Source organism: Neopsephotus bourkii, unplaced genomic scaffold, assembly GCF_033783945.1.
Source record: "Neopsephotus bourkii isolate Nb327-2 ecotype Australia unplaced genomic scaffold, CSIRO-AGI_Nbou_v1 NB_909, whole genome shotgun sequence".
In the NCBI taxonomy this organism is placed as follows: domain Eukaryota; kingdom Metazoa; phylum Chordata; class Aves; order Psittaciformes; family Psittacidae; genus Neopsephotus; species Neopsephotus bourkii.
Window position 1 is genome coordinate 188,699 of NW_026901403.1, and position 27,960 is coordinate 216,658.

The 27,960-nt window shown below is 49.9% G+C and overlaps 1 protein-coding gene across 5 annotated transcripts; it reads left to right on the forward strand.

The window, feature by feature from the left end:
• WASF2 (WASP family member 2) lies at window positions 1–27,759 on the forward strand. Of its 5 annotated transcripts, none has more exons than XM_061357650.1 (9): window positions 1–143; window positions 15,504–15,657; window positions 19,525–19,659; window positions 20,181–20,334; window positions 21,408–21,525; window positions 22,578–22,708; window positions 24,175–24,330; window positions 25,951–26,471; window positions 26,922–27,759. In XM_061357650.1, exons 2-9 carry the CDS (start codon window positions 15,528–15,530, stop codon window positions 27,077–27,079), a joined length of 1,503 nt encoding a protein of 500 aa, XP_061213634.1. In that variant the 5' UTR covers window positions 1–143; window positions 15,504–15,527; the 3' UTR covers window positions 27,080–27,759. The 5 variants fall into 5 exon arrangements, with proteins under 5 accessions (XP_061213634.1, XP_061213635.1, XP_061213638.1 ...); XM_061357651.1 differs by having other exon boundaries at window positions 50–199; XM_061357654.1 differs by lacking the exon at window positions 1–143 and adding an exon at window positions 645–667.
• The last annotated feature ends 201 nt before the right edge of the window (window positions 27,760–27,960 follow it).

Consider the following 27,960-nt stretch of genomic DNA (forward strand, 5'->3'; position numbering starts at 1 on the left):
CCCGGCGGCCCTGCGGCCGGGCGGAGGCGGGGCCAGGCTCAGGCAGGGCAGGGAGGGGGAGCTGTGGAATGGCGGACGGCCGGGCTGGCCCGCCCTGGTGGTAACGAGTCGAGCGGGCCGAAGGGGACAAGCCGCGGCGAGGGGTGAGTGTGAGCGGGGCCCCCCCCGGGCCTCCCAGCCCTCCTGTTATTGCTGGGAGGTAGGTGGAGGTGCTGGAGGGGCCGCTAGGCCCTTGCCAAATAGTGAGTGCTGCGATAAGCCTGGCGGTGTTTCCTGCCACATAGGGAGCCACGGAGGTGCTGCACCCAGTGCTCCGGTGTGGGGCGGGCCGGGCCCCGGCCTGGGGCCTGGAGCAAGGGCACGGCCTCAGCCGCGGGTTGACACCGGCCCGGCCCCTTCCGGAGCCATGGCTCAGGGCTCCTGAGGGGAGCAGAGCCCGCTGCTGGGGTCATGGCTTGGGGGAGCTGGGGAGAAAGAGGGGTGCTGGGAAACGGGGGTCCCTCCCTGCCTTTGCTGTGTGGTGGGTTTGGTATCAGTGTGTGAGCACAGGCTCATGGCAGTGCCTTCTCCCTCCTCGCTTCCTGCCCTGCACCCTTCACTCTGTCTGGGTGCTCTAAGGAGTTGTGGAAGCCCCTTGGCTATCAACTAAACCCCACAACTACTTGGGGTAAGGCTGTGTGGGATGCTCCGGAAAGCCTTTTTCTCATTAAATCCCTAGGCACTCTGAAAAGAAGCTTTGGAGGGTGTAACGGGATAGGGTTGGGTGGTTTAGTCAAATTCACTGAGCTCCTGGTGTGCTCAGACCATAGAGTCATGGAGTGGTTTGGGTTGGAAGGGACCTGAAATATCACCTAGCTCCAAGCCCCTGCCACAGCATATGTAACAAGAAATAAGTTGTTAAGGAAAATAAGTTGTTAAGGAATGTTCCTGGGGTTGCACCTCATCAGTGATTAGGTTTGTGTTGGGGTTACTCCTTTGAGATACAAATAGCTGATGTCCTATGGAGAAAGGTAAGGGGTTGCAGCTTCTCCCTGTTAGCTGTTATTTGACCTTAAGGACCTTCCTGTTGGAGACGTATTCTTTTCCTGACACAGGTTTCCCATTTGGCATCACTGGTTTACTTCCGTGTGTAGCAACAACAGAATTGGGCGCTTCTGCCTAGATCAGATCAGATGGTGGTGGACATGAGATGATGTTAATGATGGAGTACACTGTGGCACACAGTGCTCCCATAACTGGTGGAACACTGCAGCCCTCACTCGTGTGTCCTTCCCCATGGCTTCTGAGCTGGAAAAGTTGAAAGTGGAAGATGTGAGAAGCCAGCACCATGTGTATGTGCTTCCCTGTGACAGAGCTGGTGTTGCTTTATGGGAAGTACCCGAGCCTCGAAGCTTGGTCACGCGCGGAAGGGGAATAGTTCTGCTTCCCACCATCTGCAGATTGCAGCACTGTGCGTTCTGATGTGCCCCTTAGTGACCTTGAGTGGGGTTTTGTCATAGGAACCCATACAGAGTTGAACCCAAAATTCAGTTATAACCAACCCAAACCTAAAATCTCCCCATTGATACCACCAGCAGTGTGCTGATAGAGTGCCTTTGGAAACCCACGGCGTTGAGAGCCAAGGACAAGCTTTTTCCAGGAGGCTGGGGAGGAGCAGGCCTCTGCTTGCATCTTCATTTAAGAATTCTGCTTGAAAACACCAAGTTTGAATGGGAGAACTTGACACAAGCTTTAAAGCTCCACTTAATGCTGATCTTCGCTCAAGCAGTGGTTGTCACTATTGTCCCTAGGCGGGTCGGGGATCAAACCATGGGCCTCTACCTTCCAAAGCATGTCTTTCTGTTTGGTTAAAAGCAGCCTTCTGTGTTGGGTGAGGAGCAGTTTTACCAGCTCTGGGTAGCCCAGCTGAAGGTGAAGCCTTGCTGGGAAGATCCACCCTTTCCAAGCTGGCTGCTCAGGCTTTTCCAATCCCTACAAAGTATCGGTGGTGTAAGCAGTGATGCCACTGCCTGAGCTTGGGCTCTGAGCTCTGGGCTCACTCCCAGTTCCTCACTTGAGCTTCTCTCTGGTCTGCACTCCTAAACCTTTCAAGCTCTGGTTTTACAAAGCTCTGTAGCTAGGAGGATGCTGGTTTAGAGAATCCTAGAATGGTTTGGGTTGAAAGGGATCTTAAAGCTCATCCAGGTCCATGGACAGGGACACCTTCCACTGGAGCAGCTTGCTCCAAGCCCCGTCCAACCTGGCCTTGAGCACTGCCATGAATGGAGCATCCAGACCTTCTCTGGGCACCCTGTGCCAGCACCTCAGCACCCTCTTCTGCCTAAGAGCTCATCTCAGTTTCCGGCAGGTTAAAGCCATTCTGCCTTGTCCTGTTCCTACATCCCTTCTCCAGAGCCCCTCTCCAGGTTTCTTGTAGCCTCTTTAGGCACTGGGAGACTGTTACAAGCTCTCCCCTTGTTGTACAAGTTCTGTTTTAGTTGTGGAGTGGCTTAGTGAAGAAGAGGCGGGAACTGTAGCCCTAATGTCTTTAGAGTTATCACTCTGGGGTTTGGAGTAATGAGTTAATAGTAAAGTGCTCCTAAGCAAAGGATAAAACTGGTTTCCCGATGAATAACGTGACACGCTAAACAGAAACGGGTATTTTTAAGTTCCAGCTCAGAAGGTATTTGTGAGCAGTGATTCATTAAAAAGAATACCACGTTTCTGGGAACGACCAACCCAGTTTCTCAGCATACTTTGAATACATCTCATTCTTCAGGGCTGGTCTAGGAAAAGTTGATTTCATTCACAAAGGTTAGATAATCATGCAGTGTGGGTGGAGGGGTTAAAACTTCAGCGATTGCCTCATCTGCAATAGAGTTACAGCAGCAAATCCACCTCCTGGCTTGTGTGTTTCAATCTTTTCTGGTGCTGGAAGAACAAAGAAGGTTCTGAGGATTAACGTTTCCCCCAAATCAGGTTTGTTTCCTTTGACAGACTCTAATAAGGAAGATTTCAACAAATGGAAGGCTCAGGTTTAATCCTTCTAGATAGTTTCTGTGGTCTCAGATCTTTAATGTAAGGTTTCTGGTTTGCCTCTGTGAGGTTTGATGATCATACTTAGCCTTTGGTCATTCAGCTGAGCAAAATACATTGCTGTGTGCACTGCATGAGGCGATCCCAAAGCAGGCAAAGGATTGTGTTTGCATGCGTTGGGGCTAAAGTTCCTGCTGTCCCTGCCCACAATGGAACAGCAGCAAAGACACACACTGCCAAAAGCTGCTTCTAAGGGTGAAAGCAGCTCCTTTCTACAGTAACACTGTGCTAAATGTGCAGGAAGCAAAGCAAAAGGGACACTTTCACCTTGTGGAAAGCAAAATGCAGCTCTTTTCCAGCCTGTCTTATGGTGCATTACTGTTTGCAGCAGTGCTCTGGCTTCTAATGGGAGCTGTGGTAAGAAATGGTGTGTTTTGAGTGTTTATTGTCGCTGTGGAAGGGTCAGTATTAGTAAGATTGGGCCCTTACTTACCACAGATGAACGTGTATTGAAATCTGGGAGGTATTTATAAAGAGTGGATGTAAAACAAGGCGTGTGGAAGTGGCTTCTGGGTAATAAGCAAATGAATGCTCAGAACAGAACCACCCCGGTGACATTCACTTCCTTTGGCTTTTTGCAACTCTGTGTAACAAAATGCTCTCTTTTTGAGGAGGGCAGGGACCAGTGCTGCCCATTGCACTCAGAGGGGGTGTTTGCTAAGGGAGCTTCTACAGGAGGTGATCATATTCAGCCCAGTGCGGCACGTTAATCACATTCTCCAGCCCCAGCTCGCCCTCGCTGCAGTAATGGGCTGGGAAATAGTTCCTCTGGATCCTCCCTTAATTCCTGGGATCACAAGAAAGCTTTCCTGGTATTAGGTTGCTACTGGAGAAGTGGTAGAGTGAAGCCTTATCTCAAGTATGCATCTGGCAGGGGCTTTGAGGAGGGAAAATTTAAAGGAGCAGCAATCTCAATTAGTCTCTCCCAGCTGGGCTCAGTGGTGACTTGTTCCATTCCCCCAATGCCTTCTGCACCATCTCGTCTTCTAGAGCAGTATCCCGGACCTGTTTTGGGGTGAAGTGGTGCTTTAAAGGATGCTGTGATGCCGAGAGAAGAAGGGGAGTTGGGGGGGGAGAGATGCCTCTGATGCATCAGCATTGAGCACTGCTTCTCAAGGGCTTACATTTCTGCATGGGAGGCTCTTGCTGTGCCACCACTGCAGAGGAGCTGCTCTGAGCTCACTGGTGACTTGGAGGTTGTGCTTCTCCTGTGTTACTGTTGGAAGCAGTGAGCAGTCTGGGGCAGACAAGACACAAAGAGCTGTCTGCTCCAAATGGTCTGGTCTTGCTGCCATCAATCAAACCTAAACCCTGAGTTTCTTACTTTGGTTTCTGCTGCAAATACTCAGTAAGTATTGAGAAGATCTCATGTGTTGTGTGATTCAGGCAGATAACCTTCTCAAGAGGGCCTTGTTTAATATCAGTGGTGATGCATTTATTTGAGCAACTCCTTTATGAAGCAAAGACACTCATAGATTTGAAATGAAAATCTTCTAATTGTAAAGTGAGGGGTATAAAAGGTGTTTTCACCTTGTGTATGATAAATGGGGGACTTGCTGCCCTGGGATTTTATGGATGAAACTCCTTTAGGGAAGTGAAATCCAGAAAGGACAATGCTGGAGAGGGACTCTTCCTCAGGGACTGTAGCCGTAGGACAAGGGATGATGGGTTCAAACTGAAACGGGAAGTTCAGGTTAGATATGAGGAAGTTCTTTACTATGAGGGTGATGGGACACTGGCACAGGGTGCCCAGAGAAGTTCTGGCTGCCCCATCTCTGGCAATGTTTTGGTGACCCTAGGCCATGTCACCCAAGGGTGGACAGAGCCTTGGGTCACATGATCTCCGGTGAGGTGTCCCTGCCCATGGCAGGGGGTTGGAAATGGATGATCCTAAGGTCCTTTCCGACCCTAACTCTTCTATGGTTATGCTTGTTTCCATGTGGTCTTCAGGTGCAGTGGGATGCTGCAATGTGGAAAAGGACAGCAGGGAGAACTGTTGCTCTGTGCTTACCTTGTTCTCATGCTCTTTCTGCATTGCTGCCTGGGTGCTAATGCATGGAAGCTGCTGGTTTATCTGGAGGCTGGATGACCCAGCATGGTTACTCTGAAGTCCTGTGGCATGGGGTTTCTTGTCTGGTTCATGTGCTGATGTTTCTGATGGTGCTCCAGAGCATCTTGTGAGTCTCCCTTTCTCCCCACTCATAAAACTGGGCTAATGACTCTGACCTTTTGTTTGTAAAGCAAAAGGAAAAGGATTAGCAAAATACTGCAGCTTATTTACTATCATTACTGGAATGATGAGCAATGCCACTCTGTGGTACTTCAAAGCACCTTCACATATAAGATGCTGGAAATCCCTTGAGAGGGAAAATGTTTCAGATGGAAAAGGAGGAGGGGGAACATTCCTCTGGTTCTCATCTAAGTGTAGTGTCCTGCAAGGCACAGAGGTGCTATCTCCAGCCATCTGCCCTCCTGGCTGGGGTATTTAAAGCAATCCTTGCTTTTCCCATGACAGTCAAAGGCTGGTGTCACTGATCACACTTGTGCAGAAGCTGTTCCCATGCAAAGTACTTTCTTGACCTATTGTATTACCATTAATAAGCTTCAGTGTGGTTTTAATTTCTCATTTCCTCTTTCACTGGATGCCTTTTTCCTCCTTCTTAAGAGTCTGTCTTCAAGTTGCTCTATAGGAAAAGTCTCTTTCTGCTGCTCCAGGATTGAGTGATGCTTTGCTTTCAGGTGGCTCCGTGCTGGGGGGCTTGAAGGGGCATTCAGAGGAGTCCATCACCCACAATATCTGATGGATTGGTGTAGCTGCAGTTCATGCATGGATGGGATTTAATTGGGAGGGAGGGGGATCCGCAGCCCTGCCTGAATGGATGGGTGAAAGCTCCCCAACCATTCCTGAGCCCCACAGAGCTGGCTCAGTGCTTGCCAGAGTGGAAGTGAGTTCCCTTTCAGGCACCCTGCTTTTGTGCACATCAGAAAAAGCACAGACTCTCATGGCTTTGGCCTTGCAGCTGCAGAAAGCAACACCCAGCCCAACAAAACAGGCAAGAGAGAGCCGTGCACACACCCAGATCCTGTTCTTTCAATGCCAGCAGCTGCTCAGCCCATCCTTTGCTGGAGGAAGGCATGGAGCTATAAACACAGCTTGTGTCAAACCTTTACCTTCTGGCTAGGGCAGCATGGGATAACTGGCAGTTTCCCTTTGGGAGGCTAAATTAAACCCCTGTGTAATTAACTTACACAAAATAGCCTTTTGGTTGAATATGGTGTTACGGAGGTTACATCTAGGGGCTGGCTTCACATGAGAGGGTTTCATAAAGCAGCTTATTCTAGACCTCGTGGTGAACTTTAATAGAAAGACCTGTGTCTTTAGCATCCCTAATACAGTCTAATCCCTCTTCTCCCAAAAAGTTGGGTTCAATAAAGTGGTTGTTTCAAACACTTGAGCATAGTTCTGGATAGGCCAAACTCCAGAGCCTGGAGTTTGCACTGGGTATGACATAAGGTGAGATCACTGCTGGGCTTGAAACATGCAAAATGGTTAAAAAGCCTCTTTTCCTGCCTGTCCCAAGGAGATTCCACAGGCATCTGTCACCACGTCCAAGCTGGAATCTGGCTCTGCTCTGGCAGACCAGGGAGGCTTTGCTGAAGTCTTTGCCTAGAAGGTTGTGTCCTGCTGGCTGCATGGATGGAGAAAGTGAGGCCAAGGCCTGTCATGCTGTTGAGCAAAAGCAGGAGACTGCTCATTGCAGCTCCCTGCAGCTCTGCCTGCAAATCCCAACTGGATCATGCACCATGCTCTGCACAGGTAGCTTGTGTGTGCACTCAAACCAGAGTGGGTGTTGCTGGGGGCACCTTAAGGAAGAGCTGGGTAATCCCAGCCAGGGGCAGGGCCATCCTCTGCTTCCTCTTCCCACCCTTGGCCAAGCCAAGCCATAGGAGTGGGGAATAACTGCCTGGAAAACCCCAGCTGCCTGTGGCTTTTGGTGCTGGGGGCCTGCCTGTTCTCCCAGCTGCATGGTAATACCCATCTCACTTGAGTCCTGTGATCCAGAAGCCATATCCAGGATCTTATATATGTGTGTGTGTGTGTGTGTGTGTGTGTGTGTGTGTAGATATATATATGTATATATTCAGGATCTTTTATATATATATATACATATACATATATATATGTTCTTTTCCCCCTCCCCAATAGAAACCCCTTATTTTTTATTTTGACTTTATAAAGACCCTGTTCATAAACAGTTTTAATTCAGATGTTCAAGGCCATTCTCTTGGAATTTTTTTTTTTTTTTACAAATCCCAACATATAAAACACTTCTGGAAGATCTCAGGGACTCGGTGTCACTTCTTTTTTTCTACTCCTCATGTCAAAGGTTAACTTAAAATATTAATGCTGCAAAGATTCATTTGAAGATATGAAAAGCGTTCGGGCAAGACTACATGTACATATTGTAATTACTTCCTTTTTCTTACAATTAAAGTAATTGGATTATATTTAATGAGCTATTTACATTTAATAATTAAGGCAAGACTTATCTTTCCAGTATTCCCCAAGTGCAGCAGAAGGGTGGGGGCACTCAGAGCTGTGATATAATTATCCAGGCGTGAGTTGAAACTGAAAGAGCAGTTGAGCTGTATAGAAAACACTTGGAACTGGTTTGTTCCTACTCTTTTCATTAATCAAAATAGTTCAATGTGTGTTTAAGGAGGGGAGGCTGAGCCGAGCTGCAAATGAGACAGAGTTTATCTGCTCAAAAGGAAGGTTAAAATCTGTTCAGGCTTCAGGAATAAGTCATTGAGAAAGAAACCTCCCCCCCCCCTTGCTTTCGTATTAATTACCCAGCTCTGCCCTAGAATGGCAATGTGCTGATGTATTGTGAGGGTTGGGCTTTGCACCCTGCTTTGTCAGTGCTAAGGGCCACAGGCCCTGCCTCTTGCTGGAGGAGGCTGGTGTGAAGGGAGGCAGCAAACAGGCTCCCATTAGCAGGATTCAGCAGGTTTGCGGTAGCAGCCACACACCATTCGTGGGAGGGGGCCTGTGGTTCCATGCAGGATCTCTGCAGCAATGGCACGGGGCTTGGCTACCTGCAGTACCTCCAGAGGAAGCTGCTGGGAATAGTGCTGCTCCTCTTGCTGCCTAACACAGCAGCATCAAGGCCTTTTGGAGTAAATTCAGTGCTTCGAGGTTGTGCCCAGAGAAGCTGTGGCTGCCCCATCCCTGGCGTTCAAGGGGCTTGGGTCAACCTGGTCTAGTGGAAGGTGGCCCTGCCCATGGAACTGGATCATCATTGGAACTGGAGGTCCCTTCCAGCCCAAACCAGGCTGGGATTCTGTGATTCGCCAGAGCTCATTTTGCCTGGATTGGGACAGAAACAACAGGGTGACTTTGCAATGAAAGCTCCTCAGCCTTGACCTCTAAGTGCTGTTTTGGGGGGGCAGAGTAGCAATCCTGCTTTAGTAGACATCTTTCTCTTGGGTTGAGTTATTGCTCAGGGGCTTTGGCTCTGGGGACAGGCTAAGAGTGATGCTTTGAATAGTCTCATTCTCTTTAGGCAGTGGTTTGGGCTCAGACCGAGTGTTATCAAAGACCTCCTGCTGATGGGCTGAGACCTGCCCAGGCCTCTCCCCTATAATGGATTTGAGAATCCTGTAATGATTTGGAGAACCTATAGTGGAATTTCTCTACCTGGGAACACTTTAGGAACACCAAAGCGACCTGTTGATTGAAGCTTGTGCTGCAAGGTCAGTGTCAACAGAGTAGCATGCGTGCCAAAATTATTCATAGGTAGAGGAGAAAGCATTCTGCTCCCTTTGCTGCTCCTGTTTCCTTGGAAGCAACAAAGCCAGAGTGCTGAAGGAGCCCTGCCTCTCTCCTGATGTATATCCTCATGGCAAAGACCTTGAAACCTTTCTGTTCCGGAGCTTTAATTCCAGTGTAATCAATAGTTCTGTATTCTGAGAATCCAATCCCTGTGACAGCTCTCTTTAATTGAGCTAAACTGCCTTTCTCTTGTCACATCTCTTCTAGAGTTGTATTGAAATGCATTTGTTCTGCCTGGCTCCTCGTCAGGCATTGATAGGAACACCAGGTGACCCTCTTTGTTTAACTTGTTTTGCAGCTAAATGAATGGAAACATTAATTAGGGCAATGGGGGGGGGGGGGGTGTTAGGCATAAAACCCCCTCTAGGTCAAAGCATTGGCTGTATTTGCACTCCATCAAGAGCTGGGAGGATCTGCCTGTTCCCTGTTGGTGACACCCCCATCCTTCCACCCCCAGCCTGTTTGTGCCAGCAGCGAGGCCCTCTCCAGGAGAGCTTGATTCCAGCAAGATCCTCTTCAGGAAAGCTGATAACCAAAGTCGAAAGGGAAGAGCCAAATTTCCAGTCACACCTGTGCAATCCCCTCGAGGGCAGTAAATGATGATGATAATGCAGGAGCCAGACACAAAAAACCAGCAGAAAATGGCTTTCTGAGCCTCTTTTGCATTTCTCAGAGCCAGCAGACTGGAGGGGAGGGGGGGAACAGGAGGGGAAGGAAATACAGGAGTATTTCTACTCGGGAACACAGCAGGCTGATGTTTGTTGTCTCAAGGACTCCACACTGTACAATGCGTCCTTATTGTGAGGGATCAGGGCTGTTCCCAGTGTCACAACATCGCTGCGGAAAGGGGCAGTGCTGCTCTTGCCCCATGCTAGTGCTGAAACACCTCTTTTGTAATGCAGATCATACCTGACAGGTCTTGAGTTGGTGATTGAAGCAGAGAATGGTTTGGGTTGAAGGGACCTTAAAGCTCATCCAGCTGCAACCCCTGCCAGGGCAGGGACCCCTTCCACTGGAGCAGCTTGCTCCAAGCCCCTGTGTCCAACCTGGCCTTGAGCACTGCCAGGGCTGGGGCAGCCACAGCTTCTCTGGGCAAAGAAGTGGGTTAATACTGCACAAAGGGGTTGGGGAGGGGTGGTGTTTGTGTTCTCCTGTGTGGCTTTCAGTCGATTCTGCTTTGGGAAAGCTGCTCTGTGGTGCTGTATGAGAGCACAGCGCTGTCTTAGTGCCTGATGAGCAACCCAGGGTGGGTTTTACCCCATGGCTTTGGGGGGGAATAGAGCACTGTGCAAGGAAGCAGCCCTGCAGCTGCCCTTCACTGCTGACTCCTGCTCAGCTGCTGGCAGGTTGGGCTCTTAATGACAGATGAGCCCATGACGTGGTTTTGGGAATGAATACTTGTTACAGCTGGCGGGCTGGAGTAGTATAGGCATCACATGGCAGTTTGCTCTATAATTTCACTCCCTATTGCTCAGATGCAGCACTGATTGCTAGCTCGCTTCCCGAGCATGGAACTGTAGCATTTCTGATTGCTGCATCCCACTTTTCGGTGGCTGCATTGTGAGCTTGGATCGAGCCCTGAGTGCTCAGCAGAGCCTTCCCCTCAGTTCTCCGTGTGTGTGTGTGGCTGCTGCTTCCCTTCCTGCTAGTCTTTTGGGGTTACATAAAAGCCAGTCTCTTCGTGGCCATTACAGCTACATGGGGGAGTAGTTACTGCTGAGAGAAGCTTGGAATTTGAGGCAGAGTTGTCACAGACATTAGAAAGAACAGTCGGGCTGCGTTGGCAAGCGACGGAGTTCACTCTTACTTCATCCTGATGGGAATTTCAGATCTGATTATCTCCTTTCTCCCTCATTCCCAAACCTGCTGCTGTGTTTGGTCCCCTAATGGGGACTCCAAAAGGCAGCTCTCCAAGCTGAGGGCTTCTGCTCCTTCACTATGCTGCTTGTTTGTGGCCAGGCAGAGGGGTTGGTAAGCCCTGCTAAGGGCAGGGGGATTGGTCACCCTGATCAAGCTTAATTCCCATCTCCCTCCAAAATGTCCTCCTTAGGTGCTTTGTGCTGCACCAGACACGATGACAGATGATAGCGCTGCTGGGGTTCAGCTTGATTTGCAGATGGTCCCTGATCTAAGAGGTTGTGTGTCACATTGAGTGGGGTATTACCCAGGTGACTCCCAGTAATGCTATGCTGGTCAGCTGCTAGTGAGAAGACCCTTGCCAGGTCTCTCCCTCCTATTTACAGCTCTTTGTGTATGTCACATACACATCTCACCTTGTAGTGCTGCCTGCCTTCTCCTCTGCACCACCGTGGTGACTGTGCTGTCTGCACACAAAATAAAGGCTGGTTCCTCTCTTGCTGTGCACTGCTGTTCGCTGCTCTGCTCCAAACTGCTTGGTAAGGAGTATTTGCTCCGAGCTGCTGCTTGCAGTTGACAGAGCTTGAGTTTGCCTCGTGCTTTGCTCCAAGTGCTGGATTTGGAAAGGCAGCCTGGAGAGGAGAAGGTTCCTTAAGGGGAGACCTTGGAGCAGCTCCAGTGCCTGAAGGGGCTGCAGGAAACCTGGAGAGGGGCTTTGGAGGCCTGTAGGAGCAGGAGCTGTATGAGCTTTAAGGTCCCTTCCAGCCCAAACCATTCCATGACTCTATGGTGATTCCCTTTTCCTTGGAGAAATACAAGGGGTGTGTGATGGGAAAGCCCAGGAATTGATAGGAAGGGTAATGGGGAGCCAAAGCATGGTGAATCCTGGAAACAAGGTGCCAGCTGTGGCTGGAAGATGGGTAGGAATGTAGGAGTGGTGAGCTCAGCTCGCAGGGATCAGCGTAAGCACTTTGGGAGAGGGGGAATGGTGAGGAATTCTGGCAATGCCCAGCTGGAGGTGGGGGGGAAAGAGCTACAGGGCAAAAGCATGGTTTTTCTCTTAGTCACTGCGACATAACAGGGCTTGGAGCCTTCTCTGATTCAAGCTGTGACTTGGAGACTGCAGAGGAAAAGCTTGCGGGGATCAGGTAGGAAGGTTCTGCTTCAAGTGGGTGAGAAAAGGCATTTGTTACTTAAGAAAAGCCCTTACTACTTGTTGATGAGGAGGTGTGAAGCATGGTGGTTGCACATCCATTACTGCAGCAGTGCTTGGCTTTCCCAGCCAGTGTTATCCTGCAACCAGCAAAGAGCACTCCTCCCTCACATGGTTCAATTCGATGCCTTTGTTTGCCATATTCATTAGGAATCTGTTGCAGGCAGTTTTCTGTTACTTAGAGGCAGTTTCCTTTTACTTTGACAGTACTTGATCTCCTCTCATCTCCTCTCCTGTTGCAGCAGGATGAGGATCCTCTGTGCCCATGGTGTGCCACTTCTGCAGCTTCTTAAAACCAGCCTCTGCACCCCAAACCCTGCTACTCAGACAGCCCCAATCTTCCCCATTAATAAGCAAGTGGAAGCACTTCTCTTTGCCTGCAAGATAAGGATTTTGGGCCTGGCAATTCATTTCACATGCTCCTGAATGGTAGGATTTAGTTCTAATATATAGTCTGCACTGGTTTCCTGACAGAGACTAATGCCTGCTGACCACTCTGGCTAGCTGGGGTGGAAAACTGCTGTGCTGTCATGCCCTGACACAGAAAGTAAAGCGGTTCTGGATGGCCCTTGCTTGGGAGCATACTGTCAATCGCTTCCTTAATGACTTTCTCTTAAAGAATAGAAGCAGGAGCCTGAAAAGCTGCTTTAGGTCTGTCCCTTCCTTGTTTCATTTACTGTGCCTCTTCCCTGTCCCCAGCTTTATACCTTGTGCTGTCTGCCCTGTTTTGCTTCCTCCTTCTCCCTCTGCTGCCATTGTCCCTTCCCCACACTCGATTTTCTGCCCCGAGTGCTGCTTGCAAACTCCACCCCTTGGTTCCCAATCCAGACTGCTGTTAACCTTTGTCCCACCTTCTCGTGAGGCAGGAAGGTTTTACAGGAGCCCATTAGCTGGGATCTATCTCTCTACAGCTGAGGTATAACAGAGAAGTGCCTTCTTGGGGGAGCATCAACTGCTGATGTTGGCACCAGGCTCTGGTTGTAGGTCCCGTATTTCCTATCTTGCCTCCACCCTACCCAAACATCTGAAACCTTTAAGCTCCTTGTCCTTCCGCTCAGAGCTTCCTTTAAACCGCCTCTTACCCCTGAGGCTGCTGTGAGAGCAAAGGCTTCTTGTCCCCAGCCCATCCTGTCCTTGCCCATCTCCACGGGGTCAATCTCCCGAGCCCGCTGCCTGCTGGATCCCGACTGGATTTGGGAGCGAGCTCTCTCTGTCGCCTTGGGGAGAAGCCACTGTCGGAGCCATCACGAGGGTGAAACTCTTGCTGCTGCAGTGGAGTGTGGCAGGGAGGGGGTGGCTGCCAGGATGAGCCAGGCTATAAAGGGAGTGTTTTTCTTAGCCTTTAGCTCTGCTGGCTTGCACCGGTGCAGATTCGCACTGTCCCTGTGCTGACATTGTTGTTCCTCTGCCCAAAAACAAAGCAAGTTCTCCGCTCCTCCTTGGGTTTAGTTTCCAGACCTGCTTTGAAGGCAAACACTGTACAGAGAGAACCTATTCCAGGTCTTTGTTTCTTCATGGGCATTTGGGGCACTGCTCCATGTTCTGTTCCTCGCAGATGAGCGCTACCTGTGCCCATCTCTTCTGGGGGGGTCTCTCTTTCAACATCCATGCTCACATCTCACCCCCTTTCCTGGCTTCTTTCCCCTCGTGCTGTTTTCCTTCTGTCTGTCCTGGTCCTTGGAAGGGATCCAGCCAGGCTTTGGTGGATGAGCTCTGTCCACTCCGGCTCTGCACATCCCACCATGGCTGCTCCCTGCGGAAGCAAAGGGGGGAGAAAAGCTGGATGCAGGCAGCCTGCAAATGCCTGCCTTGTTGATGTGAGCTGCCTGGTGGTGCAGACTGCAGTCTAGGGGGGAGCTGGGCAACTTTGTCTGGCATAAAGCACTGAAGCTGACAAAGGATTGTAGGGCTGGGCTGTGATCGATAAACCACGTATTTGGAAGCGAAGGTCAGAGTCCTTCCTCCATTCACCCTGTGCTTTAAATATCCCAGCAGTGACTGAGGGCTGCTGCAGTGCTTGGGCATGAAGAACAACACAGAGTTCACTGCTTTGTGTTTGGTTCCATGCAGATTTTGCTCCCCTTTTCCACCAGGTGGATGGGTTTGGGACCCCAAATACCTCCAAATTCCCCATAGAGAGTCATTCAACCTGCATCTGTTGGTCTGGGAGCCAGCCCAGTGCTGTGGCTCTTAAACTCCTCTGCCTTAATGGGTCAGATTTAGCAATTCAGAATCTGGCTTGTGAGGTAATTAGGAGGGATAATGCCCACTTCTTCCTCTTAACACCCTGATAGAAAAGCAGCCAGGAAGGCCTCCTGGACCTCAAAGATAAGCTGCCAGCTGCCACCGAGCCTATCAAAGGGTGGCTCAAAGTCAAGAGCAACCAGCTGATTTTTCCTGGTCCTTGGGTTTTTGCTGCTGGTGACAGGAAGCCGTGTTCCCCAAGCTCTTCGCTTCCTGCTTTATTTATACCCCCAGCCCCAGCATGCCCATCACATGGGCACTGCCTGCTTTGCTGGGGTTCTTCTGCCTCCTCTGACCTAGAAAAGAGATTCTTTCCCTTTCTCAGTTAAGGAAGAGCTTGGGATGGAGTTGCTATCACTTCAGGATTGCAGGAGTGCATCGTGCTCCTTGTTGGAGATGCTCAGCCAAGTTTCCTCCTCTCTTTCAGAGGTGGATGATCCCAGAAGAAGCTTCAGTGTTTCGGCCTGTTAGTAAAGGAGATTCTTGTTAGTTCCTGCACATAAAAGCATTTTCTGCCTTCCAGACTCTTGGGCTTTCTGCTTTACTTGCTATTTGTTTTAAAGAGCTGGAACTTCGGCCTGCCTCTTGTCCAGTCCATCTCGACTTCTCTGTGAGCTCCCTTTAGCCCTGCATCCTGATGAGAGCTCCCTCAACTGCTGCAGCAGGAAAACAATGGTCCAGTGTAAACCTCAGCCCCGGGGGATTTCCCAGGGGAAGAGGGGGAGCAGCCTGCAGGATAAGGAAAGTTTCCTGGTCAGCTGCAAGCGCTTCCTGTTGTTTCAGAAGAGCCCAGCCTGTGCTGCTGCAGGAGGGAGGCACCACGCATGCTTTGCTCAGCTAGAAGACACTGGGTGCCGTTCTTTTCCCCCTAACATCTCCTTCCTCTGGGGTTAAACAACCCTATCGATGGCAGGTTGAAGAGAGCTGTGCTTGTGAGACACTCCTGCATGAGGCAGGAGATGGCTCAGCGGCTGGGGAGGAAGGGAACAGCGGCTGCGGTGGTGCCAGCAGCACCCTGCATGGGGGTGAAGATGTGTAGTGATCTGTTCCTGCCTCTCCACCTGAGCTGCTGAGGCTCTGCTCTCGCTGCAACTCATAGAACAGCAGGATCTTTCATTTCTGATCAACCAGTTTTAGAGGGGGTTAGGGGGGAAAGAAGGCTTATAAATAAAGCCATTTGAGAGCAGGCAAACTGAACACCACGGCTCTGGTGTGCCTGGAATTTGTGGTTGAGTAATCCTTTCCTGTTTCTTTTTTGGGTTGTTTTTCATCTTGCAGAACAGTGCCTGAAGCAGGTCCACCATGCCGTTAGTAACGAGGAACATTGAGCCAAGGCACCTGTGCCGTCAGACGTTGCCTAGCGTTCGGAGCGAGCTGGAATGCATGACCAACATCACCCTGGCAAATGTCATTCGACAGCTGGGCAGCCTGAGTGAGTACCCCGGCGAGCCTGCGCGGTGCCCTCAGGAGTCGCTCGTGCTCTTTATTTAGCTCCCTTTCTACTCCAGCGTTCCTATTTCTCCCCCATCTGCCTTCCCTGGGTAATGCTAAAATGCTTTCCGAAAGGAATCTGATGCTAATTTCATATCCCCGGTCCCACTGCCTTCCTAGCTAAGAGAAAATGGGGAGGGGGGGTGTGGATATATGGGTGTGTGTGTGAGAGGTTGCAGGGAAACTGCAGATGGAAGGCTGGAGCACAACTCAGGCTTGTAAAATGGGAGGCTCTCCTAGCAGCCAGGATCTTGTGTCAGAGAATGTGCCTGTAATTGCACACGCTACTAAATGGAGCTTGACTGTGTTGGATATACACTCTGTCAGGAGTCTTAATGAAGCTGCCTCTTTGCCCCTGCTGGTGCTTGCTTTGCAAGACCCAAAGTCCCTACCCTGAGCCAAGTGTTGCCTCTGGGGGGTTTGGGGCTGCTCGCTCAGATGGCAGCAGTGCCTGGCTCAGCTCTGCAGTGGGCTGACCAATGTGTTGTGAAGGCCAGAGGGAAAACACAGGCTTCCATGCAGTAGGAGAAACTAAGAGTTAATTATGGTCCCTGGGGGATGACTCCTTCCTCTGTGGAATGCTCTGGATTCTGATGAGCCACCTTTGCCCTTGAAGCAAGACTTTTGATAATCCGGTGAATGTATTGCTTGGCTTCTCTGTGGTGGTTGCAAATGCTTCTGCTTGCTCTGCAAAGCAAGCTCCTTCGGCCATAGCATGAATGTGACTGGGAAAGTGTGGGTGCAGGCTCTTTACAGCAGTAAAAACCATGGCTGCCACTGACCTCTGGGCCTGTGTTTGCTGCCAGTCGGTGTCACATCCCGTTGGGTTCTAGAAATGTCACTGCACAGGCAAGACCAGTCTCTGCTCACATTCAATTGGCCCTTGTTGCTCGTTGTTAGGTCTGGTAGCCAAGATGGTTGCGGAGGGCAAGTAAAACCCATCTCATGCCTGTGAAATGGAGAGGAGGAAGGCAGTAAAGCTGTGCAAAGCTCAGCTGCAGAGAAGCTAATCCCAGTCCAGAGGCCTGCAGTGGGTTAAGTGTGACAGAGCTGCAGTGAGATCCTCTAGGTTTACACCTTTGCGCAGCTCAAAGCTTCTCCTCTTCTATCTTGTCGGAGAGTGGGTGAAGTGCTGGGAGCCAAATTCCAGCCTGGTTTATTGGGCAAGTGCCTTCCTGGGTGATGTGGGGAGTGAGGTGCGTGGTGCTGGACCCATTACAGGTATGTGGAGGAGAGCACTGGAGGGGTGGCTCTGTTGACACTGTGTAAGGTGGGGAGGAAGTGGTGAGCACCACCTCTTAGCTGCTTCCCTAAGGTCAGCAGGGTTGTAAATGAAGCACTATTTAGACTTAACTGCTCCAGAAAATTCACATCCAGATAGCTAAACTCCTGCTCCCTCCTCCTTTTCTCTCTCTTACTTCAAAACCTAAATCCACTCCTTCCCTATATGTTGGATATTGCAGGAACGGAGCACAGGTTCAGTAGGCTGTGACAGGCCTGTCAAGTGAATAATCAGCCATGCCTAGTGCAGCAGAGTCTCTTTACAAAGATGCAAACATAAATCTTGTCAAACTTTCATATTCCAGTGAGTTTACCCTTCGTTACTATCACAGCTGGTAGCACTTTGTCGAAGTCGGCTATGCACCTCGGTGTGATGTTATAGAATCCAGAAGCTAAAGATGGAAAGCGCTGTTAAATCATGCTGTCTGTCTTCCTGCCAGTGCATGACAGAGAGAATTCGGATTGTGAACTGCACTTTTGCAGTCAAAGGAATTAAACCAAAGAATCAATCCCTGCCTTACCCCATTCACAAGTGTCCATGTTTGGGGTGCTGGGTGATAACCATACAGGTGAACTTATGCAGGGCAGGATTACAGAGCATCCCTTCTGCCTCCAGGGTTAAGACCAGCACATACAATGCTCTTTATGTATTATTTCCTGCTTGAAACAGACCACTTGGCATTGCAAACCAAAGACTCTTTTTTTCCCCTTATGCTTGTTGCAGTTCCTTGTGAGACTCAACACTGAGTTTCAGTTCTCATTAAAGTAGAAACCAAATTACAACTGTTCTTTTGCTGTGCTGTTGCTGGGAGGTAGCAAATTAGCCCGTAGCTAAACATTGGCTGTGTTTGGTTAGAGAGATGTACATGGCGTCTGTATTGTCCAAAGCTTCCCACTGTATTATTGTCCAGTGAACCTCCAGCCTTTGCTTTCTACAAACACTTCAAGCTGGCATTGCCACCAAAAGGTGTGGAGGAGGTTGATTTTTAACCTGGCTGCTTCCCCGTGCTTGGCAGTGTAAGGAGAGCTGCATGGGAGTATGAACGAGTAGCTGATATGCCACTTTAGAGAGCTGAAAGTATTTGTGCAGCTGGGCTTTGGGGGATGTCCTCACGTTGCTTTGGGGAACAGGCTCTTGTCTCTCTGAAGTGACTCATTGCAGACAACCAGCTTTTCCCAAATTGCTGTTCAAGTCAGGCTTCCAACTGGTTATCCTTTCCTGAATGTCGGTGAGGATCTTTCAGAGTAACAGATTCCAGAACAAACTGTTGACCATATGATGATGCACTTCAGAATCAGACTGCTTATTGGGAGCAGCCTTGTACTCACCAGCCGTGGCTGGGAATGTTTCCCATCAGTGGGAATTCCATGGGCCTGTGTCTGCTCTCAGTGCCAAGTCTCTACTGATCAGCATTGTCCTCGCTGTGGTTTGGGCTCCCTGGCTTGGATTGTGCCTGAGAGCAGAACAAAGACACTACTCATTGGAAGCTCTTGGTTTTCTTCCACTTCTCCCGTTTCTGTCTACCTGTGGTCACCTCCTGATGCACACATAGATTTGAAGCTCTTAAGGACAGGACGTAGCTTTTTGTTGTGCTTCTGAGTGATACAGCAAGCTCCTGCTCCAAGCCCTTGGGCACTCTCACAGCCCAAGCGATGGATGATGTTTGTCAGAGCAGCCCACTGAGCAAGCCAAGCTGTTACAGAGAGAATATCCTTCTTCGAGAAGTTCCCCTTTGGGTTTGATGGAGAAGAAACGTGAATGCATCAATTTTTCAGACACTGCCACCTGAAGGAACAAAAGGGTCAGTGCTGTTGGCTGTGGTTAGAGCGCAGGCTTGAGGCTCGAGGTCTGGGGCTGCTCTCTCATTGAGCTTGTAAATAGTGGCAGTTACCCTGGAGGCAGGCCTGCTGGAGACAGGGAGCCTTTGAGCTTCTCCAGAGCAATACAAATCCAACTGCATTGGCTTGTCTAATAAACAGAAGAGCAGAGAATCTTAAAGGAGCTACAAGAGTCATCCAGTTTCAGCCCTCTTTATTCAGTTACTTTAATAATGACTTGGAAGTATGTCTTGGATTGTTTATTGCTTGAAGGTCCCTTGGAAATGTCAGGTTTTGGTGGAACAGGGAGTTTTCTGCCTGGATGTTATGGGTTCAAACTGAAACAGGGGAAGTTTAGGTTAGATATAAGGAAGAAGTTCTTTCCTGTAAGGGTGGTGAGGCACTGGAATGGGTTGTCCAAGGAATTTGTGAATGCTCCATCACTGGCAGTGTTCAAAGCCAGGTTGGATGGAGTCTTGGGTGACGTGGTTTAGTGTGAGGTGTCCCTGCCCATGGCAGGGGGGTTGGAACTGGATGATCTTAAGGTCCTTTCCAACCCAAACCAATCTATGATTCTGTGTTGAGCTCAACTCTTGACAAACTTGAACAGAAGCATGGTTGGTTTGTTCTTGATTTAGAAAACAAGCTGGGAGACTGAATATGGTCTGATGTGGCTCCGGAGGGTAATGTGGACCCTTTGCTCTTCCAGGTAAATTTGCAGAAGACATATTTGGAGAGTTGTTTACTCAAGCCAACACCTTTGCCTCTCGGGTGAGCATTCTAGTCGAGAGAGTTGACCGCTTGCAAGTCAAAGTCACTCAGCTGGATCCCAAAGAGGAGGAAGGTAATAGAGTGGAGCATGGTCTTTTCAGACCAAGCATGGTAAAGGTTCTCCTTGAATCAGCATGGTTGTTTCACAGCCATAAAATGATGCTGCAATGGGTGGTGGGGTGTCTTCTCTGGGACTCAAGAAGGACTGTTCCCTCCCTTCCTGAACAACCACAGTGCTGCTGGTGTGGACAGCTTTTGTGGCCAAGCCTAGATTTGCTCTTTAGCAAGTGTCCATGTGGAAACTCACTTTTTCAGCAACGTGATAGCAGTGTGGTGCTTGAGTCTTGGTCATGGGGGTTCAAAACCACAGCAGCAGCTCTCAAGAGAGCTGTGTCGATACAGCTCGAGCAGTGGATCTTGGCACAGCATCGTCTGAGATTTGCTGGGTTTCCCAAGGGATCTATGGGAAAAGGAACCTGACCTTAAGGAGTGCAAAGCACGCCAAGAACTCCAGCTGAAATCAGATGTTCACTGCTGCAGTGAGCATGGCCTGGGTCAAGCTGTTCTTCACTTGCTCTCTCCTCTTTCTTGCAGTCTCCCTGCAAGGCATTAACACCAGGAAGGCCTTCAAAAGCTCCACTACTCAGGACCAGAAGCTCTTTGACAGGGATTCTCTCCCTGTGCCTGTCCTTGAAACCTATAGGACCTGCAGTACTCCTCCACCTCTCAACATCCTCTCACCTTACAGGTATGGTTGCAACACCTCCTTAGCTCTTTGTTCCCCTGCAGAGAATGAGCTTTGCTTCCCAGTCTGTCAAGGAGGCCATTTCCCATTCTGTCCTGTCCTGAAGTAACTGTTTCCAATGGGAAATTGAGCTGCTAAACTGAGATCCACCAGGAAATCCCATTCTTTGGATTATGTGAAACTTTGCTTTTGGGGCTGCACAAATGAGCATAGATAGAAAATGAGAGATTTGGTTACCTGCTGTCACATTTGTGACTGCCTTGGGGCAAGGCTTGGCTGGCACTGCAGAAACATGCTAGGTGTTGTGCAGATGATGCATTTTCCTTGTGCTTCTCCATAGCCCTGTGGCTCCTTTCCAGAAAGCTGCAGTGCAAACTGCAGAGCATACATCTGTAAATGGCTCTCACCCAGGTGGGTGCAGCAGACTCCTGTAGATCTGGAGATGCTTTCTGTGTTTGGTCTGATACATGGAATGTGACCTACACCGGCTGCGGAACCAGTTCTCTTGAGCACTCTCCCTCTGATTTCATCTTGTAGGTGGTAGAAGGAAAGGGGGTCAGAATCCAGAGGCTTAGCCCACATCCATAAATATCTTTGGAGCAGGTAAAAAGTAATTACAGATAGCTGGAGGCAGCTCTCTTCTGCCAGACATGGCTGCACTGCAGAGGAGGAGGAGAGTGTGTGTGTGTGCTCACTCCTGAGTTTCAAGGACGCTGCTGGTCTGATTTAGGGTTCCTGAGCTGGAGAAGGGTTGGTTGGTTGTTTTTCTACATCAGAAATACAACACAAACAACTGGGAGTTGAAGTGAGAGACCTGCTGCTCTCTTGGTGATTGTTCAGAGCAGTTGAGCTCTTCAGGTGTTGCGTAATGGAGGTATGGTGTGAGGGTAAAAGCAAGGGGGAGAGCCAGGACAAGGAAGGCTGTGGGTCTGAGATGGGGGGTGGAGGTGCGAGCAGGGTGTTTGACCTTCTAAACTGTCCTCTGGGCTTGTGCCTTGTGTTTTCTTTGGGCTTCAAACAAATGTGTGACTTGGTCCTTATTTGTGTGTGCTGGTTTCCCCCCCTGCCTGTTCTAGGGACGATGGCAAGGAGGCGCTTAAATTCTACACTGATCCTTCCTATTTCTTCGACCTTTGGAAAGAGAAAATGCTTCAGGACACGAAGGATATTATGAAAGAGAAGCGGAAACATAGGGTGAGGAAATGGGGGATCTCTGCCAACAGAGGTGTGTCAGGGAAGAACAGGAGGTGGGAAGTGTTAATACAGCTTGGACTTCAAAGCTGCTATCCAAAAGTCAGGTTTGCTTCCTTAAAGACTCCCCTGAATTGAGCTGATCTGGTTTGCTTTAAAGAGCACAAAGATACCCTTCATTTGGTTTTCCAAATGCCACTGTCTTTGTGTGGTTATAAGGGCTTCATCTGTAGTCCTCCAACATAGCACGGGGGAGAAAGTCAGAGTCTTTTCTGCACTTCCCGTGTTGCAGAGGAGGTCTGTCCAGGGGTGAAGCTGTGCAAATCCCACTGCCCCAGCACTGCAGTGTGCTGAGTGCTGTGATACATTCTGCTGTGAAAAAATAAAGAAAGAAGAAAATGTCCCTTCAGGAGCCAAAACCAGGCCCTGATATTAAATGGGGTAAGTGGGAGGCTTACCAAAACCACTTCAGCTGCAAATGCCAGGTAGAAGCTTCTGGTTGGCTTCCCTGGGGATTTGAACCCATGTTTTATCAGCACTGAACCAGTTTGAGCATACTTTGTGTAGCTTTTGAGCAACTGGAGTCTTAAATATCAAAAGAGATGATTTTTCAATGGGAATAACAAAGGAAAGATGTAGGACATGGTAGAACACACAGAGTGAGGCTCGCTGAAGCCCACTTCTTTGTGGGCAAGTGTCCGTATTGCATCCCAAAGCACTTAACACCACCAAGGTGATGGTGAGATTCGGCAGGCTTGACCCAGAGGCCAAAAACTGAATTGCTGTGGGAAGCTGAGCTTTCCCTCTGCCCTCGAGGTGGTGGTGCCAGGGAATAACGATGGCATCATGGCCAGGCTGCACTGGGGAAATCTGATGTTGTCTATCTCATTTTATGCTCCAACCTCTGTGTGTGTGAGATCTTTGGAGCTTGCAGCGATGGGGAAAGTAAATTAAAGATTCCATCCCTCTTTGAGCATATTTTCTTCTTGAAACTGCTGCAGGTTTGTCTTATCCTTCCCTCTTCCTAAGCTTCTGTTTGCTTCCTTCTGCCTTAGAAAGAGAAAAAGGAGAATCCGAACCGAGGGAATGTGAATCCACGAAAAATCAAAACCCGGAAAGAAGAGTGGGAGAAGCTGAAAATGGGACAAGAATTTGTTGAGTCAAAGGACAAACATGGTCCTGCTGGGTAAGCAAGTGTGGGGCTCTCTGGTTCAGCTCCCTGCTGAGGTTGATTGTGATGCAGTTCACCCTGCTCTGCAGCTCCTCCAGATCGGCTGTGCGTTGCGGATCGATACTGCCACTAATCACATTCTCCAAAGTAAATGTGGCTGCTAATTTTAAGATTTGCTAAATAAATCAGGGAGCTGCAGGGTTTGAACAAGGTGGCAGGAACAGCTTTGGTAGCAAGTCTGCTCTCAGCTGCCTGTCTTGTGGGCACAGAAGTGTTGAGAGCTTTGGCTCCCTACCCATCGCCGTGCCCTGGGCCTTACGCTGGGAGCAGGGTGGCATCACGGTGGCATTGTGTGATTGCTTTGTTACATTTCCCAAATGGCTCTTCACACCCTCAACTTGGAGCGGGGGCTGTCCCCATCCAAGTATTTCAAGCTCCAGATCTCTCTTTAGCACTTCTGGCTTGGGAATTCATTTAACTTTTGACACCAGCAAGGCTGGAAGCAGACCGAATTCCCCACAATGCACTGCTCACTTGCTCGCTCCTTGCAGCTTCCTTTCATAGAAGAGAAAAATCTCTCTTTAAATCACACTCTTCCAGCTAAAAATAAAACTTGCTTTTAGTTTAATAGGAGAACAGGTTTGGTTTCTAGCAGAGGAATGGAGCAGCACAACAGCACCATTTCCTTGCTCCTCTTTTCACATGGAAGCATGTTCGTGCCTTTGAATTTGCCTGAGGTCCAGAACCCCAGGAAACGGGGTGGTTTCACCCCCCCACAGTGAAATGAGCTCAGAGAAAGTTGAGCAGGAGAGTCATCTGAAACTGAAGGAAGAGCTTTGGATCCTTGCTTTTAATGGCATCGCTGTTTCTTGGCTTCTTGTTGATATTCTGTTCTCCAGCTTACTTGTGTGGCATCTTTTGAGTATCTCTTTTTGACACTAAGGATGCCCAGTGTCACTGGGAGTCCTTCAAGTCCAGGTTGTTAAGAATGTTAATAGAAATGGCTTTTATTTCAGTGTTTTCTTGCTCTCTGAACTGTATCCTCATGCTGTTGTGCTGTGTGGTAGCAACAAACAGGAGAGCATCTGGGCAAGCTCTAGCCAAAGAATTATGCAGAGCAAACCAATGCAGCTCTGCATAGTTCATCACGTAGGATGCTTTGAGAAACAGAGGCTTTTTTCCCTTATGTTTCTTTAAGGATTTGTGTTGTGTGTCCTGTTGTGGTGGTTGTTAAGGTCCCACCTAAAGGCAGGTCCCACTGTGTTGGAAAAAGCTATTCCTGCTGGAAAAGCTCATTTCTACATCTTGAAGGTTGAGCCATCCATGTGGTTAATACCACTGCTGTTTGGTGGTTGAACTGCTGCATGGTTGGTTATTCTAACCCTTCCAGGAGGCAAACCTCTTGTTAGTGAGGGGGAAAACGAGCTTTAGACATTGCCTTGAACTCTTCCAGCACATTTGCTTGTCTTGCTTCCACCCAGGTACCCCTCTAACATGGTGTATCAGAACGGCAGCATCGGTTCCAACGAAAGCATGGACGTGAACTGCTACCCGCCACCGCCGCAGACTGACTCTATTGTGCCACCACCTCCTTCATTCCCAGATGACAGCCTGCCTCCACCCCCGGTGGAATTTAGGTAAGCCTACGGGATCCCTTCTGTCACCGAGGAGTAGTAGGTGGTGTAAAAGGATGACATGAGACAGGCTGAGATAGTTCAGCATAACTTCCTGACGGGTGTTGTATGGGAATCAGAATGCTCCTGTCTGAGGGGATGTGCAATTGCAGGCAGGGACAGAGGCACAGGCAGCACACCCATAAATCCCAACCACTCTCCTTGTTCCCATAGAGAAGGGAGAATGGGCTTGGGGAGAGCTGGAATAGACTTAGTTCATGTTCTGTAAGACCAGGGTCCCACTCGATCTGGCTCCATTGTGTTGGTTTTCAAGTGCAGTTGTTCCAGACCCTGTAGTTCCTGATAGAGCTTTGCAAATAGGCCTCCTTTCATGTCTGTGTTTTGTTACTGTTTGCCCTGTGATCTTTGACGTGGGCACTGAAGATGTAGATGTGGTTAAATGTAACGGACTCGAGCACACAGCTGACTTCTTCCCAGACACTCTGGTGCAGGTTCAGGGCAACTGCTTTGTGTCAGATGAAATGGTGACTTCCAGTCACCTCTAGAGAGGGGAATCGTGGTCCAGCAGTGGCTCAGGACACAAAGGGTGGAACAAGAGTAAATCTAAGGCAGTAAAACAGTCAAGAGTAGCAGGAAGGGCTATGTCAGGTAGACAGGACTGTTTTAGCTTGTCTCCATCTTATCCAAAGGCAGCAGTGCTGCAGAAAAGGCTCTTCTGATGTGTCAGAGAGACCAAGCAGCGTATTCCTCTAGGGCAGAGCAGAAACAAGCTTTCAGATGCTGCCTTATGCAGTTGCTTAGATCTCTGCCTAGGCACAGAGCTCTCCCTTCCCTGGTTTTGTTTTGGTGCTTGTTTATAAAGAACTCCAGGAGTGAGGTTTGATCCCCAGTAGTCTGTCTCAGATCAGCACTGTTACTGTCTTACTGTGGAAGGAGATGTCAGTTTAGGACTTCCTTTACACATCTATGGGATATTGTAGTGTCTTATGGGCAGTAGCGTTCTTTGGTACTTCCCTAAATGGGAGATTTAGGCACTCCTGCATCGCTTAAGAGCATGTTGGGTTTCCACATCTTCACTCCCCACAGCAAGCTCAGAGTCATGGCTGCTGCACTCGAGCTCTGAGCCATGGAATCCGGTGCGGAGATCTGTTCCCAGCAGGTGCTCAGAGCATATGCTTTCCTGGCATTCCCATCAGGATATTTTGTATGATTTATCATGGTAGACATCCCTGCTCGGGGTGTCAGGAGGCTGACCTCAGCTTCGAAGGGTAGTGCCTTGCATTGCTACAGGAGCTCTTCAGCCAGGAGGCTGCTCTGAGCTCAGCCCTGATGCCTGGCCTTTGGCATGGAGGTGAGATGGCTCATGTTCTTGCCAGCATGGGAGATGAGATGGGTGATAGCATTCCTGCCAGTCTGCAGAAGCCTTCCTTTGTTCTAGTGGTGTAGGCCAAGAGAAACACTGCAAGGGAATTAAAAACAAGGAGTGAGGTCTCCTGGAAACACCACTTAAAGCTGGAACTTGGATATTTCTGTCTGCACTGCAACAAACACACATGATTTGCATTAGCACTGACATTGTACAGTCTACGTAACTAATAGCCTTCTTTTTCTCTGCTCCAACAGCTATCCTATAGACAGCCAAAGAGGTTCTGGTTCTGGAGGGACCAAACGATCCAGCCTGGTCAGCCCCAGTCACCCACCACCAGCTCCTCCCATTGGATCCCCCTCAACCACCAGGCCGGGCTTTGCTCCCCCTCCGGCGCCACCGCCGCCACCACCACTGATGGGCAACGCGCCCCCTCCACCACCTCCCATGGGATTCCCGTCACCAGGAACACCACCCCCCCCCTCACCCCCTTCTTTCCCTCCTCACCCCGAGTTTGCTGCCCCGCCACCACCATCTCCCCCTCCTGCAGTCGAGTATGCCAGCGTGCTCCCGCCTCCGCTGCCGCAGGCGGGCAGTGGGAGTGCGCCGCCTCCCCCTCCACCACCACCGCCTCCTGGCCCACCCCCTCTGTCTTCTGGGGGCCTGGATGGCCCCCCACCTCCCCCTCCACCCTCAGACACCTCCACCTCCAAGCCCAAGTCATCCTTGCCTGCGGTTAGTGATGCCAGGAGTGATCTGCTTTCAGCTATTCGCCAGGGTAAGGTTTTGTTTCAGTGCTTTCTCCTTTGCCTCTGGAAAACCTCACATACCCATGTGAAGAGCCCCTGGGAGCCATCTCCTGAGCAGTGGTGTGAGTGCCTCACTGCTCGAGACCTGTCCCTTGCGGTCTCTCCTTGTCCCACCACCTCGCTAGGTTTCACAACTCCACCTGCACCTTTGGAGACAGCAGTGCTGGGATTGGTGGGGTCCAGTTTTGTGAGTGGATTGGGTAGGGTTAATGGTGATAACCCCCCAGAGGAGCATGGAAACAATTCCCACCTGCCCACCCAGCCTGTCTTGCCTGTCGTTAACCATCAGTGTTACCCCACAGCGTGTCCAAGACAGGCTGCCTTGCCCAGAGGATTGTGTCACAGGGATGGCTGCTTTGGAGATCTCTGTGTGACCAAAGCCTTTGCATGATCCCCTCCGTTGCCTTCTTTCCCAACAGGCTTCCAGCTTCGCAAGGTGGAGGAGCAGCGGGAGCAGGAGAAGCGGGACGTTGTGGGCAATGATGTGGCCACGATCCTGTCGCGCCGCATCGCTGTGGAGTACAGCGACTCTGAGGACGACTCTTCCGAGTTCGATGAGGACGAATGGTCGGATTAACCAGAGCCCACTCCCCTCCTTCCCCTTCTCTCCTGAGCTAACCTCTTCTTAAAGAATCAGGTGGCCAAGCCTTCCACCACTGCCCTTCTCAACCTGTAACCAAAGATGTGCCATGGGTTTCGAGAACCAGCAGCATATCTCCCCTCTCCCTCCCCCTCCGGCTTTGGCAGTGCTTTGTGCTCTGCCTTTTCCAAAGGTCTCCTCATCGACACTGCCACGGTGGTGTTGGGATTTAGCTGGAGGGGGTGTAACGGTTGCTTATTTAAAAGAGAGCTAAACCTCCAGCTTCTCAATGCCACCAGGCAGAGCGCATCTAAACCCTCCATCCAGAGGGATTTTGAAAGTAAAGATGGATGATCCTGGTGCGGCCGGATGGCCTTTCAGATGAAGGACATTTTCAGCTAGTTTTCTCATGGCAACAGCAGATCTGATGGCTCTCCCTTTCCAGTGAACACTGGTAGTGCTGCAAGAAAATGGGCTTGAAATGTCAGTTCTCTGCTGCATCCCACTGTCGAATCATCAGGTTTTGGCAATAGCACATAATTCTTTCCCTTCTGACCCCCTAGTATTAATTCCAGACTGCCCTGCTTGGGATGTGCTTCCTGGCTCCAGGGCTGTGGAGCACTTTGCGTGCAATGTGAGGAGGGAGTTCTTTATTGGCAAAAGCTGCCTTTACCTTCCTCCAGCCTCCTGGCCTGCTTGGCCAAAGGAGGCTTGCCCAAAGGGATGCAAAGCTGGGGCACAACGGTTCCTCAGCTTCCCACTTGTGGGAGAGCAGAGCCACTGTCCCTCTGGGACACATCTGTGGTGAAACTGCTCTGTTGATGCCTCCAATTCACACTTGAGTGTTTAAAAAGGTGCCTTGAGCAGGGTAATGGTGT